Below are 18,065 nucleotides of genomic sequence, written 5' to 3'. Positions count from 1 at the left end.
TAAGATAATATAGGTAATTAAAAATTAATCATAGCTCACATTCATAAAATTAAAATTTAATTTTTATTATCGCCAATCTTCCAATTTATCTTAAAACTTTTAATTAAAAAACTTACTTTGTACTTATCTCAGTCAAGTGTCAGTCAAAGTGTCAGTATTCGTAACTGTCAAAGAAGCAGCCAACTGTCAGTCAATTGTCATCGGCGTCTGGCTCATCAAAATTCACGATTTGATGTACTTACAATTTGACTAAGGTTTTCTTTATACTATTTGTTTTCAATGAAAGTATTAACTATCTGACCATGAAAGCGGCCCTCGTGTGAACAGACTACGAATTTTATGACGGTATCGTCATTACCGATAAACATATATGACGCGTCCGCCTAATTAAACATGTTCGTATAGGCTCCTTTTACTCGTGTTAAATACGTGTACGTCGCTATGTCGGGACAAAACGTTCAGGATGAAGTTGAAGGCGAGAGGTCCCAGGTCACGGAGAAAATATTAAGCGCAGCGTTTTACGCCCTCGCATCCTTTATGATAACTGTAGTGAATAAAACTGTGTTAACCACGTATGCGTTCCCGTCCTATCAAGTTCTGGGCTTAGGCCAAATGGTCGCCACTATCGTCGTGTTGTGGAGCGGCAGATATATAAAAATGGTTCAGTTCCCGCCTCTGGACGGTGGGGTGGCGCGGCGGATATGGCCACTGCCACTTATCTACTTGGGAAACATGGCCACAGGACTAGGTGGCACGAAGGAGCTCAGCCTGCCGATGTTCACAGCACTACGTCGCTTCAGCATCCTGATGACCATGTTAGGAGAAAGGTTTGTCCTTGGTGTTAGAGCTTCATGGCCGGTACAGGCCAGTGTATTAGCTATGGTTGGAGGTGCTTTATTGGCAGCTATTGATGATGTCACATTCTCCTGGTCAGGATACACACTTGTTCTTCTCAATGATGCGTTTACAGCTGCAAATGGAGTATACATGAAGAAAAAGTTAGATTCTAAAGAACTTGGCAAATACGGACTGATGTATTACAATGCATTATTTATGTTAGTTCCAGCCACTATAGTGGCTTGGTGTACAGGCGATTTGGAACATTCTGTGGAGTTTACAGATTGGAATAATCCACTATTCGTAATACAGTTCATTATGTCGTGTGTAATGGGTTTTGTATTATCGTACAGTGTGATGTTGTGTACCCAGTACAACAGTGCCTTGACAACAACAATCATTGGTTGCCTTAAAAATATCTGCGTAACCTACTTAGGTATGGTCATTGGAGGAGATTATGTCTTCTCGTATTTGAATTTCGTTGGCCTGAACATAAGTGTCCTAGCAAGTCTACTGTACACATATGTCACATTCAAACGTAAACCAAAAACAAATTATGTTCTTATAAACAATGCCAAGGTGGATACAGTATAGCAATGTCTCAGACGGAAACCGAAGTGCTCTACGTACATAGTATAGTATTAAGGTACCAAAGATGACTTTAGATTCTTTACTGATCAGTTAATAGATGACTACATTTAGTGAACATAATCATAATTAACGGAGAGGTATATTGTGTGCATGGTAAGGCATTGCCAATGAATAGTCAGACTTCAAGAAAGAATTGTGCCTGGATTAGTTTTAGACATTTTTAAGCATTTACGACTTTAATGTGAGAATATATATATATCATAAACTACATCTTATTCATAAAAACTGTCCACTATTTTAAATAATTAGTATTATGTCACTTTCTTTAATTCAAGAATTTAATTCTAAAGAGAAAGACAAAACATGAGCTAAAATTGGTTTATTAGATGTTTTTATGAATAGGTAATGAAATGTGTGAAGTACATTAGTAGTATAAGATATACTGTTAATAAATAGTAGTTACAAATTGATTTTTATATAGATTTAATTAATACTTGATGAAATTATTAGACTCGAGTACAAATGCAATATTCATCTTAGTTTTGCTATTTCTTGACCAAATCCTTGAAGAGTTTCAAAATGTTAATGGTAATGATTGACAGTGGTTGTCATACCATAATATGTATATGATCATATCTGCACCAGTCTTTCAATTTATTAAACTACACTATATATATATATATATGATAGTGTTATAATCCTTTGAATGAGTTTAAAACTTGATGTAATGGACAATATTTCAAACCTATCTGATTGTAAACATTAGAATGTTTAATAAAAACACAGTGGTAAAAATGTCTAAATAATCAGTATGTATTATGCAATATCTTTGCCAAAGCTGGACCCATTTTGATAATTCAACATTAAAGCCTTGTTCTTTCCTAAAAGACCCACAGTTTGGCATTTCTCTGATTTTGTGACTAATTACTTATCAGCAGGTGGGCCATATGCTCCTTTGCTCTTCCTCCTTGTGATTAAAAAAAAAAACAAATTTTGTTACAATAAAAATAATTGTTGTTGCAATAAAAAATACTGCTCATACATATATATACTTGCTCAATATAGGATTGTAAAAACAAAATGATATTGAAATTTTGGAATTGGACAGTGGTCAATAAATGCAAGTCAGTGTTTGGTGTTTTTTTTTAAATGGATGATAATGGAATGGTAACCCCACCCGCGCTATCGGTATACACCGGCGGAGCACCAGTGAAGAATGATAGGTGAGGATGTAGCAGGTCAGTTAGCCCATCGTGACGAATTCAACAAGAATTGTTCACGATGGTTTCCAGGGGGAACCACGTGGAGGTCGACCTAATAAGGTATATTGCTAGCAATGGGGCTGTCAAACTCCATTGCTAACAATCCTTTTCCCCCCAGTGTTTGGTGTTATAATCAGGTGAATTTGTATTTCTTATTACATTTATTGTTACTAAAGTAGTCTCTATGCTTGCTAAATTCATTCAAGTCCCATAGAATAAGTTTAAGATCACATTTTTACTACTTATCGAGTATCTACTGTACTATTATAATTTTAACACTGTTTATATATGCGTTTAAACGTAAGTTTAAAATTTGGATTTATTAAATTACTACTCTTATTTTGTATACGACATTAAATTTGCAATAATGCAGTGCAATGTATAATTTGCAATAACTTATTGTTGTATAGGCACAAATGTTCCAAAAAAAATTTTAATTGAAATTAAGAAATCAAGTATTCTAACACTCCTATATATTATTGTTAAATGTTTAATCATATATTGAATATTTATCACAATTGTACTTACTTAAATGTTGTATCAACACAATTCTGCCAATATGGTTTAATGGCAGAGTAATTTACATTAAAAAAAAAAATACTAAACTTGAAACATTTGTTCTTAACAAAGTATCAGTTACGATTTTAGACCATCTTTGCATCCAAAAATTTCAATACAGTTCTTTCACAGAACAGAGGCTAGAAGAAACATAAAATAAGTCGAATATTATATCCATTTATCATTATCACAATCGTCCATTGATTTCCCACTGCTGGGCAGGGATCTCTCCTTATAAAAGGTGGAAGTTATTGCAGTATTACTATATTACAATGATCAAGCGATTTGGTTGCTACATGGCTAATGTTCTCTTGTAAATTCTATTTTGTTCTCTATAAGTTCTAGTGACTATAAACTATAGATGCATATTCGTATCTTCGGATATACGTTTTTAACTATCCGGCACATCACTACTGTTGACTCAAAATTACCAACATAAAATTTGATGTCACTTACTCGCTGCTCCTGTGACACCTTACATCTAACTGCTCCACTTCTAATGCCTACAAATGATTTGGACTACCCTGTCAAGTATTACAGTAGTTTTTTTTTTTTTTTTTTTGATGGGTGAAAATGGTATGGTAACCCCGCCTGCGCTAACGGGATACGCTGGCGGAGCACCAGTGAAAGGTGATAGATGAGAATGAAAACAGGCCAGTTAGTCCATCATGATGAATTCATCAGGAATTAACCATGATAGTTTCCAGGGGGAACCGCGAGGAGGTCGACCTGGTTGGGTATATTGCTAGCAATGGGATTCTCAGTCTCCACTACTAACAATCCCTTTCCCCCCAGTATTACAGTAGTTAGTATATTAGGCATGGGTAATATGGATACATATCCGATATCTATATATTGGGTTCATCATATATATATTGGACATTGATGGCGGAGAAAAGGTCATCACCCATTTCGATATCGCCCATATCGGATATCTATTTTCGAATATGTGAAATCTGTTAGCCAGTATTATTTTTTGGATAACAGACTTTTAACATATTCATTATTCGATCAATACATAGATATTGTAACTAATATATATATATATATATATATATATATATATTATATATATATTACCCACCCTTATATTGTATTTAATAGATGCCATAATAAATTTAGACGGTTTTTGTTTATTATATTCGTACATTTTTGGAAGTGTATTAAAATGATAATGCCCATTTGTAATAACTATAGCAATATATGCCCTAATATTACCAATATATACTAATACCAATCGTAATGAAATGCCTTATGTGATATCCATCGTGTCTGACGCGAGGATTAGCGAATTGGTTGCTATTTTCATTCAAAATTTTATATTTTATTTATTTTCAGTTTATTTTCGATATTTTTAAAGGAAAGCTTTATAAAATCTTGTAAATACAGGCAACAAATTGGTTGTTTTTAGTATATTACGCTATTGTCTTCAACAATATTGTTGTAGAATGGCAACGCATGGGGGCTATCATGGTCGAAACAGTATACTCTGTTATGTCCACGGTACTGCTCATGTCTATAGGCGACGGTTACCACTTTCCATCAGGTGGGCCCTCAGCTTGATTGCCATTCTAAGATGTATAAAAAAAAGACATTTTAGTTTTTTTTTTTTTGTCCGCGGGAATAGTGTTGTCTGCCATGTTGGTCTCACATAAATTTTAATAATATTTTTTCTAGAAAATGTATAATAATTTTTTTTTTGTCATAAAATTCAACAAGCATTTCTAAAGTAGAATGAGATAGCACAAAGTCATTTATACAGTGAACGCTCTATATATGAAGCAACTTACGTGAACCTATTTCAATAAGAAAATCTTATTGGAAAAAGTTGCTTATAAGGTAAAAAGGAGTATAAAATTACTTACCATTTTGTAAAGTATTGTTACTTATTTCTTTTACTAATTAAGCTGAGTAGAATAAATAAAATATATAAAGAATGTTGCTTATAGAGAGAGGTTGCTTATACAGAGCGTTCAATGTATTATAGCACAAAATACTTTAAAATATGTTTCAAGATAATAAAAGCGGTTTAATGTAAAACGTTAAAGTAGTTGCAGCGCTATGATAATTACATTAGTATATTAGATTAAAGGAACGCCTTGGAAACATTGTTTTACGTCATGTGTGAACACAAAATATTTTGTGAATATCTGAAGATAAAATGTAGGATCTTATCTTTCTGAAATCCGACAAATATGTCCACAATCCGTATTATATATTAGCTAATTTATGAAGATAACATAATGAGCCTATATAGACATTACAATGTGTAAATAATTACGTATTTAAAATACACAATCGGAATTTAACGCGATCTTAAAGCCTGTAAATATATACCTGCTTTTTTATTGCCGACGTTTCGACGTGGATTACACCACGTCCTGTGACAACGACGTATTTTTTTTATACCACTGAGGTGGCAAACAAGCATACGGCCCACCTGATGGTAAGCGGTTACCGTAGCTATTGTATGTAAGTACTATTTACCTGTAAAGGTTTTTACGTCGTTTCAAGTCTCGATTGTGTATTTAAAATATATGTGTAAACAACGGGAAAGTTTAAAATTAATTACATATTTGGAAAATTTCATTTATTGTTATCTACTAATGTTCGCATACGACGCGCCCGATGTAAGCCTCAACACCAATATGTTCTATTATTATTATTCGTTATTAGTATTATTATGTACTTAGTCAAAATGTATCCTAATTTTTCTTTACAAATACTAAACACATAACTAGTTATAATGAAAAATAATAATTTCATACTAACAGAGTTTGTTTTGAACCTACTTCAAAGAATTATAATGTATTTTTACATTTAAATTGACGTTCCTAAAACGTATGTTTAGAGGTTAGAAGTAATATTACAATTCAACTATATATTGATTTAATTTAATTTATTCACAAAATACGAATTACATCGTCTATTTGTTAATATACTATGTATGTGTGTGTATATGAGACTGAAAAGTGGCGCTATAGTCGACCTGTCACGTTTTTCCGGATTCAACAATTTGTGTAGGCACAGGACATAGTACCAGCGGCCCTTATACCTATTTATTTCAAAGAAAAAATAGTAGGATTTTAAATTATTACTATTGTTACTATACAATATGCATTAATTTTATTAAAATGCTGATATTCTGTAATGTAGAAGCGAGATCTTTGCAAAGACTTACGAGCGTTCATCTGTCAATTTTTAAAAATATTTAAACGTTTTTCAATGTTTCTGATTGGTCATTTAAAAAGTGCTCTGTCAACGAATTGGAACGTAATAACTAAAAACTTTGCACTTAATACATATTGGGCTTCAAAATGTTTTTAATTTGCTCGTGTCTGTCATTAAGAGGCAGCCATTTAAGAATGGAAGTAAAGAACTTTTTTAAATAATTATTTGTTTTTGAAAGTTGGTAGATTACAATTGCAATGTTGGCAACACTTTGGTAAACTAACTAAAGTTATAAACGCTCTTAAAGTTTTCTAAATACATTTTTCCTAAATCTTTTATATACGTCTTAAACTTGTGTATCTTTGGTCGTGGATTTTGAAGGTTCCCAAAAAGTTGCATTTTTTATAGTATTCCTAGTTTTTTTTTTTCCAATGTTTTATTGTGGTCACGAGGCAGGCCCTCTAAAGCAATAAAGTATTGTTATATATATTGTGATACTGGTTTCGTTATAAATTTATATGATATTGCAAATATGTAAAATAATGTACATATATCATGTATCTTTAGAATTACTTGCCAAAATTGTTAAAATAATCAATGCCATAAGGTTTATATGTGCAAAAGTACATTTTGTCTTAAAGTCAGAGACAAAAAATAAATGTTATATTTGTGAAATGGGGGACTTTGAGAGTTTCAGACTACGGTGCCAATAGGTCGTTTAAAAGACTTCGAAACAGGACTTTCTCGATTATTTTATGGATTTGTGTTATGCAATATTTTTGCTTATTCTCAATCGATTGTTGTAATTCTTTTTGCAATCGACAGAGTATATTGCCTTGTTGGCGTTATGTTTTTGTTAGGATCAAAGTTGCCGTTTTGTGGGGCAAAATCTATCGCACAACAGTGTGAATTGTCTTGGATTTTTTTTTTAAATTGGAGTCTATATTTAATACTTTAATATCCATATAGTTTACTCATTTTTCATATTTTTTTTTATTTTATATTATTTTACAATATTGCATGTGTATAGTTTTATATTTATAGAGCATAGGTGGATTATTATTTCATTGTTTTTTTAATTCAACATAAATGTGTCAGTTTTTTTTTTTTTAGTACGTTTGTTCCGTTTGGAACAGGCTAAGGTCGGAGACCATGCTGCCTAGTCTTCAAAAAGATAATTTGTCTGGAATAAATGTGTCAGTTTTCAAAATCATCTCCATAGACTTTTTTTATTTATGGTGACTTTGGCGAAAGCCATCAGCCAAAAAGTAACAATTACAAGGTAACATCTCCATAGACTAATTTAAACATGCATAATTTTGTAAATATTTTTTTTTATAACGATCTTAAAATCTATATATTTGTTCGTTTACGTAAAACAAAGGCGATTCCACTACATTTTTTTTTTCTAAAAAGCGAAGATCCGGAGAGCTGATCCCTTCGGTAAAATATAATAAATATCAAACTTCTACTCCTTTGGAATAAGGCAAACACTTTAATAAAGTTATAACTCATGAAGAGTGGAATTCGTACTAATAAATCAATAAACAAATAACAGATCTGTAATTCTATCTGAATCTTTCAATTATTATTTAATTATATATATGTATATACATATTATACAGTGTACATAACTATAGAAAATATTTTATTAATAAATGATGCCTTTAGTCTTTTTGTAACAGTTTTTACTTGGCTGTATTATATATATATATATATATATATATATATATATATATATATATATATATATATATATATATATATATATATATATATATATATATATATATATTTCTTTTATTTTGTAGTACGTTGTATGTACACATTGTTATTTTCTCAGTGCATGTTAATATCTTAAGTGCTAAGTAAATAAATCGTAATATTTCAGCAATGTACTAAAACCATATTGCTGAGATGTTACATTCAATATTTGTTATGAAAAATTGAGATTACGTCATAATTGTATAATAAATATTATTTACAATAATCGGCGTTTATTATTTACAACATTAATCCCCCCCCCCCCCCCCCACCACTTTATTTATATTTTATTAGACCAGTGATATAGATTGAATACTTTATGAAACAATAAACTTTTCCTAAAATATTATGTAAAATATGACCGTGTGGTCCCGGCCATAGAATAGGCCACCCCTTCCTTTCCCGTGGGTGTCTATTTTTTTTAATGCATGATTATTGGAATGCTAAACCTGCCCGCGCTAACGGTATACATTGGCGGGGCACCAGTGAGGGATGATAGATGAATAATGAAAAATGCAGATCAGTCAGCCCATCGTGATGAATACACCTGAAATTTAGCACAATGGTTTCCAGGGGGAACCGCGTGGAGGTCGACCTGATACCGCATTACTAACGATCCCTTCCCCCTTCCGGTGGGTGTTGTAAGAGGCGACTAAGAGAGGGCTAGAGATAGGCAGCAACGTCCCTCTTTAAACATCTCTAAAGTCTAACTGAGGTTGCCAATCCGCCTGCCAAGCGTGGCAACTACTAACAAGACCTACCAAGGGAAAGGCTTATGTTCAGCAGTGGACAGTTATAGGCTGATATGATGGCTGATACGTTAAAATTAAATCATGACAAATAAGAGAATAATTTTCTATTTTAAATTCATGTTTATTTGTTGGATTTTAAATGAGAAGGTTGCTGAACGGAGTTTAAGACATATTTTTTTACCGAGTATTTAATTAAAAAGTGATTAATATATTTAAATTAACTACTTGATTAGTGGCCTATTCTATGCCGGGATCACACAGCGTCCATGCAGGTACATACCTATACAGTATTTTTATTTTTTTATTGTATGATAATGGAATGATAACCCCGCCTGCGCGGGGGAGAAGGGATTGTTAGTAACGCGGATTATCAGTTCCACTGCTAATAATATATCGTAACAGGTCGACCTCCCCGTGGTCTCCCCTGGAAACCATCGTTCTGAATTCCAAGTGTATTCATCACGATGGGCTAACTGACCTGCATTTTCATCCTCACCTATCATCTATCACTGGTGCCCCGCCAGCGTTTACCGTTAGCGCAGGCGGGGTTACCATTCCATTATCATCCATTAAAAAAAAAAACCCCGCCTGCGCTAAAGATATACGCTGGTGGGGCACTAGTAAGGGTTGATACATGAGAATGAAAAGACAGATCAGTTAGTCCATCGTGATGAATACACTTGTAATTCAGCACGACGGTTTCCAGGGGGACCACGGAGAGGTCGACCTGTTAGGGTATATTGTTGGCAATGAGAATTGTAATCAGCGTCACTAATAATCCTTCCCCCCAGTATTACTTATTTGCAAGTAGTCAACTCAAGCTCATAGCATGATAATTATGAATCATTCCTCGTTCGTCAGTTAGTGTAGGTCCTGAATGACGGCACATTCGCGTGTGCATATGCGCCAGTATGCACTTCAGACAGATTCAAACATATCAAGTACTTGTTTACTGCACTAGCAAATCCGCATACCCGGCGCTCTGGCGTTCAAAATTGTATATTTTATTACCCCGTTATTCATAAAAACTGAATCCTATAAACCTAATTTAACAATTTTTTTTTAATGGATGGTAATGGAATGGCTTAAGTTAATTTTATTGCTACTTACATTTTTGTTTTTGGTATTTGTTATTTTATTTGATGAAGGGTAAAGAAAGAGATGGCCAGATGACATAATAAAGACAGCAGGATAAAACTGGACAAATATTGCTATAGATAAGGAGAAGTGGAAAAAGATGGAGGAGGCTTTTACCCTTGGGGATCGCTGAAGTGGAGAAAAAGCTATAATAATGGAATGGTAGCCCCACCCGCGCTATCGGTATACACCGGCGGGGCACCAGTGAAGGATGATAGGTGAGGATGAAGCAGGTCAGTTAGCCCATCGTGACGAATACAACAAGACTTGTTAACGATGGTTTCCAGGGGGAACCACGTGGAGGTCGACCTAACAAGGCATATTGCTAGCAATGGGGCTGTCAAACTCCATTACTAACAATCCTTTCCCCCCAACCTAGTTTAATTAAGTTTAACCTATTGGGTTTTGCCACTTTATTTAAATATGGTAATATTTATGGTAATACTGGTATGGTAATATTCTTCTTTGTGTTAAAAAAAAAATAATAGGTTTATGAGAGATTTGATATTTTTATGATTTTTTTTTGTATTTAAATGCTCTTGTACATTCACTTATAGTACAGATATCAAGGTCATAGCAAAAATGTACAAGCGGACTTATCCTTTAAAGGGATTTCTTTCAGTCAACCTTGTGAACCCGAAAGGAGAAAGTGTGTTTGTATTATATATAAAGCATAACATATAAAATGCAAAAATTATACGATAAATAATAAATTATAAGTAGCTATATAGTTAGCAATATAGTATAGATAAATATATTTTTTTTTACTTATCATAAAAATTCTGCTTAGTTTTAGAACAAAACTTTTTATTTAAGCAAGTTATTTATTTGTCGGGTTAGCATACTTATTTCTTTAGATTTATAAAAAATTCTAACTTTGTTTTTTACGTATACATGTTGGCAGTATTTTTATATTTATGTATTTGTGTAGGTGTTTATATGTATGTGTGTATGTGTATGTATATATATATATATATATATATATATATATATGTGTGTGTGTGTGTGTGTGTGTGTGTGTGTATGTATATGTGTGTATATATTTCATAATTATGTCATATATTTTTCACCACATATGCCCTTCATACGCTTTCTTATATCTTCATACTCTTATATATATGTATATACACAGACATACATACATAAAAACTACGGTAAACAAGTTTTTCCTTGAAAGTTGAATAATTACCTCACACAAAACAATATTTAGATATGACGTAGGCAATGAAGCGGTATACTTTATCAACAAGAACCACTCCGTGACCGTTGTAACCTTGCGGAGGTGCATGAATCGCGTCTGACATTTTAGTAGAAACTAGCGGCCCGTCCCGGCGTCGCACGGGGGGACATTTTTACATTTTAAAAAGTGGCCATTAAGGCTGCACACGCGAGGGATGCTTAAAAATGGGGTAACTTCTCCCGTTTTCCCAACATTTCCCTTCACTGCTCTGCTCCTATTGATCGTAGCGTGATGAAAAGTATACTATAACCTGCCTAGGAGTATGAAGAACAATTGTACCAAGTTTCGTTAAAATCCGTCGAGTAGTTTTTGTTTCTATAACAAACATAGAGACAATTAGGCGGACAGACAAAAATTTTACTGATTGCATTTTTGGCATCAGTATCGATCACTAATCACGCTCTGATAGTTATTTTGGAAATATATTACATGTACAGAATTGACCTCGCTACAGATTTATTATAAGTATAGATAGATAACCGCACCACGTGTGTTTTTTTTTTAAAGAGATGATAATGGAATGGTAGCCCCGCCTGCGCTATTGGTATACACTGGCGGGGCAGCAGTGAGAAGTGATAGGTGAGGATGAAAAGGTAGGTCAGTTAGTCCATCGTGACGAATTCAACAATCAATCAATCGACTTTGTCGAATCGAAATTTAGTGACTTTTGTCATCACTTTATATCAAATGGACCGTCAGCTTTATTTATTTATTTAAGGAACACCAACATCATATTGCATTATAACATATAGGTATAACAAACATTAAATATAATACAATATTAATGCACATGCCGATTATAGGTATTCACAGCATTCACTTGAACATAGTTATACAGTGCGAGAAAATGAAGTAAATAATAAAAACAAACATGTAACCTAAGTTGTGAGCAATATCAGAAAATACGATTATGAGTGAATTGAATTAAAAAATATTAAAAAAATATATATTATGATAATTAGAGTTAATTTTTATTAGATTATTTGCTATGTAGGTATATAAAAAAAAGAATGTGTTCCATAAAAAGGAAACTACTTCATTTGTGGTAAAACCATTTATTTCGATCTAAAACATAAACAAAATTTGTAACTGTATCCTTTCAGGTAATAAAAGATTTTTCCAAATCGGTTTACACTCGACGTAGTTATGAGGTAACAAACATAAAAAAATACAACTGAATTGAACTTACTTATTTTTGAAGTCGTTTGAAAATTTACTTGTGTTTGCAAAATTTAAATCTTGAAGGAAATCTCTGATATAAGCAAGTAGCGACCTCTGTGGAACAGTGGCGAGCACAGAGGATCTATGGGGTATATCTGTTAAAATACTGGATAGTATAATGAAAATTATTGCGCCCTCTCTTGCTTTTATTTTCAATAAATGTATAGATGAAGGTAAATTTCCTAACATAATGAAAATTAGTAAAATCATACCGCTTTTTAAATCTGGAGATAGGAGTGACCCAATAAATTATAGACCTATATCCATACTCCCAGCACTCAGTAAAATTTTTGAAAAAATAATCCTTATGCAACTTGTCAGTTATTTCAATTTAAATAATTTAATCCACAATAGTCAATTCGGTTTTTCCAAAGGTCGTTCAACTACAGACGCAGGTGCAGAGTTGCTTAGACACGTATTTGCTGCATGGGAAACTAAAATGGATGTGATAGGTGTTTTTTGTGACCTTTCTAAGGCTTTTGATTGCGTTAATCATAATTCATTGCTAAAAAAACTTGCTTTTTATGGCGTCAAAGACATTGCTTTAAATTTAATAAAATCTTATCTATCTGATAGAATACAGAAAGTGAAGATTAGCAACGCTACGTCTGACGGGTCACTTGTGCAAATGGGTGTACCTCAAGGATCTATTCTCGGTCCATTTTTATTCCTAGTTTACATTAATGATCTCCCATATGCCATGCAGGATAGATGCGGCATAGTATTATTTGCAGACGATACTTCATTGATTTTTAAAGTTAATAGAATGACTAATAATTATGACGATGTAAATAGTGCTTTGCGGCGTCTCCTGCACTGGTTTACAACTAACAATCTTATGTTAAACGCTAAAAAAACAAAATGTGTTAATTTCTCTCTGTCTAAAAGTTTTAATACTAATTGCAATATTAAATTAAATGACGAATCTCTCGAATTTATAGAATCTACTGTCTTTCTAGGAATCACACTAGATAATAAAACACAATGGGGTGCACAAATTCAAAGCCTTGCAGCGAAACTAAGTTCAGCAGCTTTTGCCGTGCGTAAGGTTAGACAGTACACTGATACTGATACTGCTAGATTAGTCTATTTTAGTTATTTTCATAGTTTACTCTCTTATGGAATATTACTATGGGGAAAAGCGGCAGATATTAAGAATATATTCATATTATAAAAACGTGCCGTTCGAGCGATCTACTGTATGAAGAGTCGTGACTCATTAAGAGAGAAATTCAAAGAGGCAAATATTCTCACCGTTGCTTCTCAATTTATATATTCAAATATCCTATATGTTCATAAAAATCTTGACTTATTTCCAAAAAACAGCAATATTCATAATATTAATACTAGATTTAAAGACAAACTTGCTGTCCCCAAGTATCGTTTAGAAAAAGTTAATAGGTCTTTTATGGGAATAGGTATAAAAATTTACAATAAGATACCAAAGGATATGTTGGAATTACCCTTAAATAAATTCAAAACATCTGTTAAATCATATTTACTGAGCAAAGCCTATTACTCATTAAACGATTACTTGAATGACGAGTGTGCATGGCAATAGTTGTTCATGCACTGAATTTTCATTTAATGTTAGACATAGACACCTATATAAATATACATTGTAAATAAACTGGCTTTAAAAAAAAAAGTAATTCAATTGAGTTTCTTGCCAGTTCTTCTCAATTGGATCTATATACCGAACTGGACGGTAGGGAAAAAAATAAAATTATAATGTAAAAATTTGACGTTCATAAGCGGCTAAAATGTCCTACATGAATAAATGATTTTTGAATTTGAATTGCTTTGCGATACACGGAATATCATGTTTGTTTTATTAAAGAAAACAAAATACTTGTGCACTAGTGAGTGATGATAGGTGATGATGATAGTTGAGGATGAAGCAGATCAGTTGGCCCGTCATGACCAATTCATCAATAATTAACCACGATAGTTTCCAGGCGGAACAGCATGGTCGACCTGAGAGAGTATATTGCTAGTAATGGGGCAATTAAACCCCATTATTTACTATCCATTTCCCCAGTTTTTTAATGGGTGATAATGGAATGGTAACCCCACCCGCGCTAACGGTATACACCGGCGGGGCACCAGTGAGGGATGATAGGTGAGAATGAAGCAGGTCAGTTGGCCCATCGTGACGAATTCAACAAGAATTGTTCACGATGGTTTCCAGGGGGAGCCACGTCAGGTCGACCTAATAGGGCAAATTGCTAACAATAGGGCTGTCAAACTCCAATGCTAACAATCCCTTTCCCCCGTTTCAATTCTATTTATTGGTTAGGTTTGCTAAGCGTTCAAGATCGATACTAACGGGATACGCTGGCGGAGCACCAGTGAAGGGTGATAGATGAGAATGAAAACAGGCCAGTTAGCCCATCATAATGAATTCATCAGGAATTAACCATGATAGTTTCCAGGGGGAACCGCGAGGTCGACCTGGTTGGGTGTATTGCTAGCAATGAGATTCTCAGTTTCCATTACTAACAATCCCTTTCCCCCGTATGTAGTAAGTTACTAAGAGTTTAAAATCCGACAGTTTAAGAAATATTCAATTGTTAAATTGTGCTGCCATGCAAATTAGCATTAAAAGCATACACAAAAAAAGATTGGAATACACCATAAAATATATGAGGAATCAGAGATCTCATATGTTCATGAATCACCAGACTCGTCACAGGGCAGTAAGAAAGAAACAAGGGCCATTTTATAAGTATCAATAGTTTATTACATAAATTATAGCCAAAGCTTACATTTACGATTTAAAACTGTCTAATATTTAATCTGTATACGATACACGGGCGTTTAGATGTTTCGGCATTTACTGTTTGCGCCCATGCTGAATCTATATAAAAAAAAAAATACTTATAAATAAATCTAACATCATTCTATGAATTATAGTTAATTAGGCTATGATTGGTGTTACTACATTTATATTTCTATAAAATTTCGTTTAAACGATAAATAGTCCTAAGTCGGAACTCGCGTAAGCAACTTTAAAACTAACGTTTTCATTTATGAAAATGGATATTACGGGATTATTAAAAGGCCACACGTTTGTCGCATACCTTGAATTGATTTCAATTACTACATCGTCGTCGACAGATAACGATACGAAAAGAAAATTACTAATTTATCTAATCTATCAGCTGATACTCTTATCGGAATAATTTAATCATTTTCTCAGTAATCGCAAACAATGAATGATAACAATAATCATTACCCGACTACTACATCGCTCGGTAAATATTCAATAGAATTGTTACGTTGATCTTTGGATATTTATGCTGTATTTAGGTACAATCAAATTTGTGTACCAGTTGTAAACTAAATTAAGTTTTACGACCATTATATTGCTCTCCTTCGCTAGACTTTGACCACATAATAAGCATATTTTAGATTAATAGTCGAATAAAAGTCGAATTTTTTTTATACAACTTAGAATGGCAAACAAGCTGACGGCCCACCTGATGGAAAGTGGTAAGCGTCGCCTATACACATGAGCAGTACCATGGACATAACAGAGTATACTGTTTCTCCCATGATACTCCCCATGTGTTGCCATTCCTGAGGATTCAGGTGTTATTCCTCTGTACCCTGTAAATTCACGCCATATCCCACCCTTCAAATCGAAACACAGCCATGCAAACACAACTGCTTCACGGTTGAAACACGAATGGGGCAGAGGTACCCAAGTAATCGACTTTTGTACAAAGTATCCCTTTGGTATTTGTACACATTTGTGTCTAAAACGTTTGAAAATAAAATACAAATATTTGATGTTGTTAACTCTCATGACAGAACGTGTAGCTTTTTAGCAATCCAAGTCGTCATCTTATGACTAAACCTGACATATCACAAATACTAGAGACGTCTCATTTGCATCGGTCCACATTGAAAATGATTTACCCTATACTCCTTTAATTAATGATGTAAAAAAAAATGTACGCTTAAAAATATCTCGATCAAGTCTTTAAAGTTTATCAACTTGGCAGTGAATTGTTAATATCTACAACTATGCTAATCCAATAGAAATCCAGCGAAACAATTATGTGAATTCCCAACGTGGACCGCTTGCAAATCCTAATGATGTGACATCCGGCCACCGTGTTACGTCGTATTGAGGCGTACTTATTGCTTTAGGCGTTATTTATTATCGGAAATACAATATACATTAATAAATTTACAATTACATCCATTTATGTGAAGGCGAGTAAATTTTGAAACGGGTGTCGTTTTAACATTGTACGTATTGTGATAAGCGATTGATGTAACTATTCGAAAACAGATGGTGCCTAGTGTTATCCGACAACATTTTTATTTTAATAAATCGTGTAATATGTTTATATCACTGAATAATTAGTTATATTAAAAATTACTCGCCTTCATTGACTATGTAAATAAAATTCTCACTACATCGTATTGAAAATACTGGACATAAAAAAAAAAAACTTTTTTTTTTTCATTATCTTAACTTCTTCTGTTTGATGTATCAAAAGTCTTATTATATTTTTTTTTTCATTTCAATTATTCTAGCTAATCATTTAAAACTTTATGGTAATAACATACAGTCCTGACTGTGAACGTTTCACTTTTAACTTTGTAAAAGGAAATTTTCTCTTTTGTCATAAATTACTGCTGTGCAAATTACCGAATGAAGACAAAGGGTTTATCATCTCAGTGGCGATGCAACATTTAAAGAGATCATAGTTGATCTGAATTTTGAGTAATTATGTACACCAAATATAAACAGTTCGTCACAGAAACTTTAGAACATATACGAGTACCTCATGATGCAGCATCGAGTAGTAAAAACGTGCCAAAAAATCTGCCAACAGTAACTTGAAACGAAACGTGCCATTTTCAGTGTCGCCATTAATTTTATTAAAAAAAAAAACTAGATGATTTTTTAAAGTGCATTGAGAATTTTTTACCATGTAATACAAATAAACGTATATACATATGGTGTACACTGAAATCTATGTAAAATATGGCGTCCATTTTTCATGGCATTTTTCAGACAAGAAAACACGTTGGCCTATTTTTTAGCAAAGTATTTGTACTGAGCCACTATCTAGTGGTATATGATCTAGACAAGTTAAGACTATGAATCCTCTTTTCCATTGAAGATGTTATTTGCACAAGTCTAGACTTGTTAAGCAACTGGCTGGCTGGACTAAGCAACTGATATTACAGTATCATCACTGAATTCATACAGATTGATGATAAAATAAAAAAAATCTTTATATGATACAACGCAGTTCAGCATGTCAGCAAGCAGAACCTATCGCAAACTAATCTGTCGATAGATGCGCCTTCGCAACTTCACGCATGAGGATGACCAAGACGACGTTAGTTAACTATCATGCATGTCGTATCTGTCGATAGATTCGTTTGTCTCTTATTGTAACTTAAAGAGTGTCTTTAATATTGCTTATGTGAAGGTACTGTAAGTGGTGTCAATCGTTCCATTGTGATATCTTAATACAATACGCACTTAATTTTATCCAATTCTGA

The 18,065-nt window shown here is 33.2% G+C and overlaps 1 protein-coding gene across 1 annotated transcript; it reads left to right on the top strand.

Moving 5' to 3' along the window:
• Nucleotides 1–182: 182 nt before the first annotated feature.
• Nucleotides 183–2,559, top strand: LOC113517851 (UDP-sugar transporter UST74c). Its single transcript, XM_026902590.3, has one exon. The coding sequence runs from the start codon at nt 442–444 to the stop codon at nt 1,429–1,431; it is 990 nt and encodes a 329-aa protein (XP_026758391.1). The 5' UTR covers nt 183–441; the 3' UTR covers nt 1,432–2,559.
• The last annotated feature ends 15,506 nt before the right edge of the window (nt 2,560–18,065 follow it).

This window comes from Galleria mellonella, unplaced genomic scaffold (assembly GCF_026898425.1).
Source record: "Galleria mellonella isolate WM207_F2 unplaced genomic scaffold, CSIRO_AGI_GalMel_v1 utg28, whole genome shotgun sequence".
Classification (NCBI taxonomy): Eukaryota; Metazoa; Arthropoda; class Insecta; order Lepidoptera; family Pyralidae; genus Galleria; species Galleria mellonella.
The sequence above is the reverse complement of the archived record's forward strand: the minus strand, read 5'-3'. Positions and strand labels throughout refer to the sequence as shown.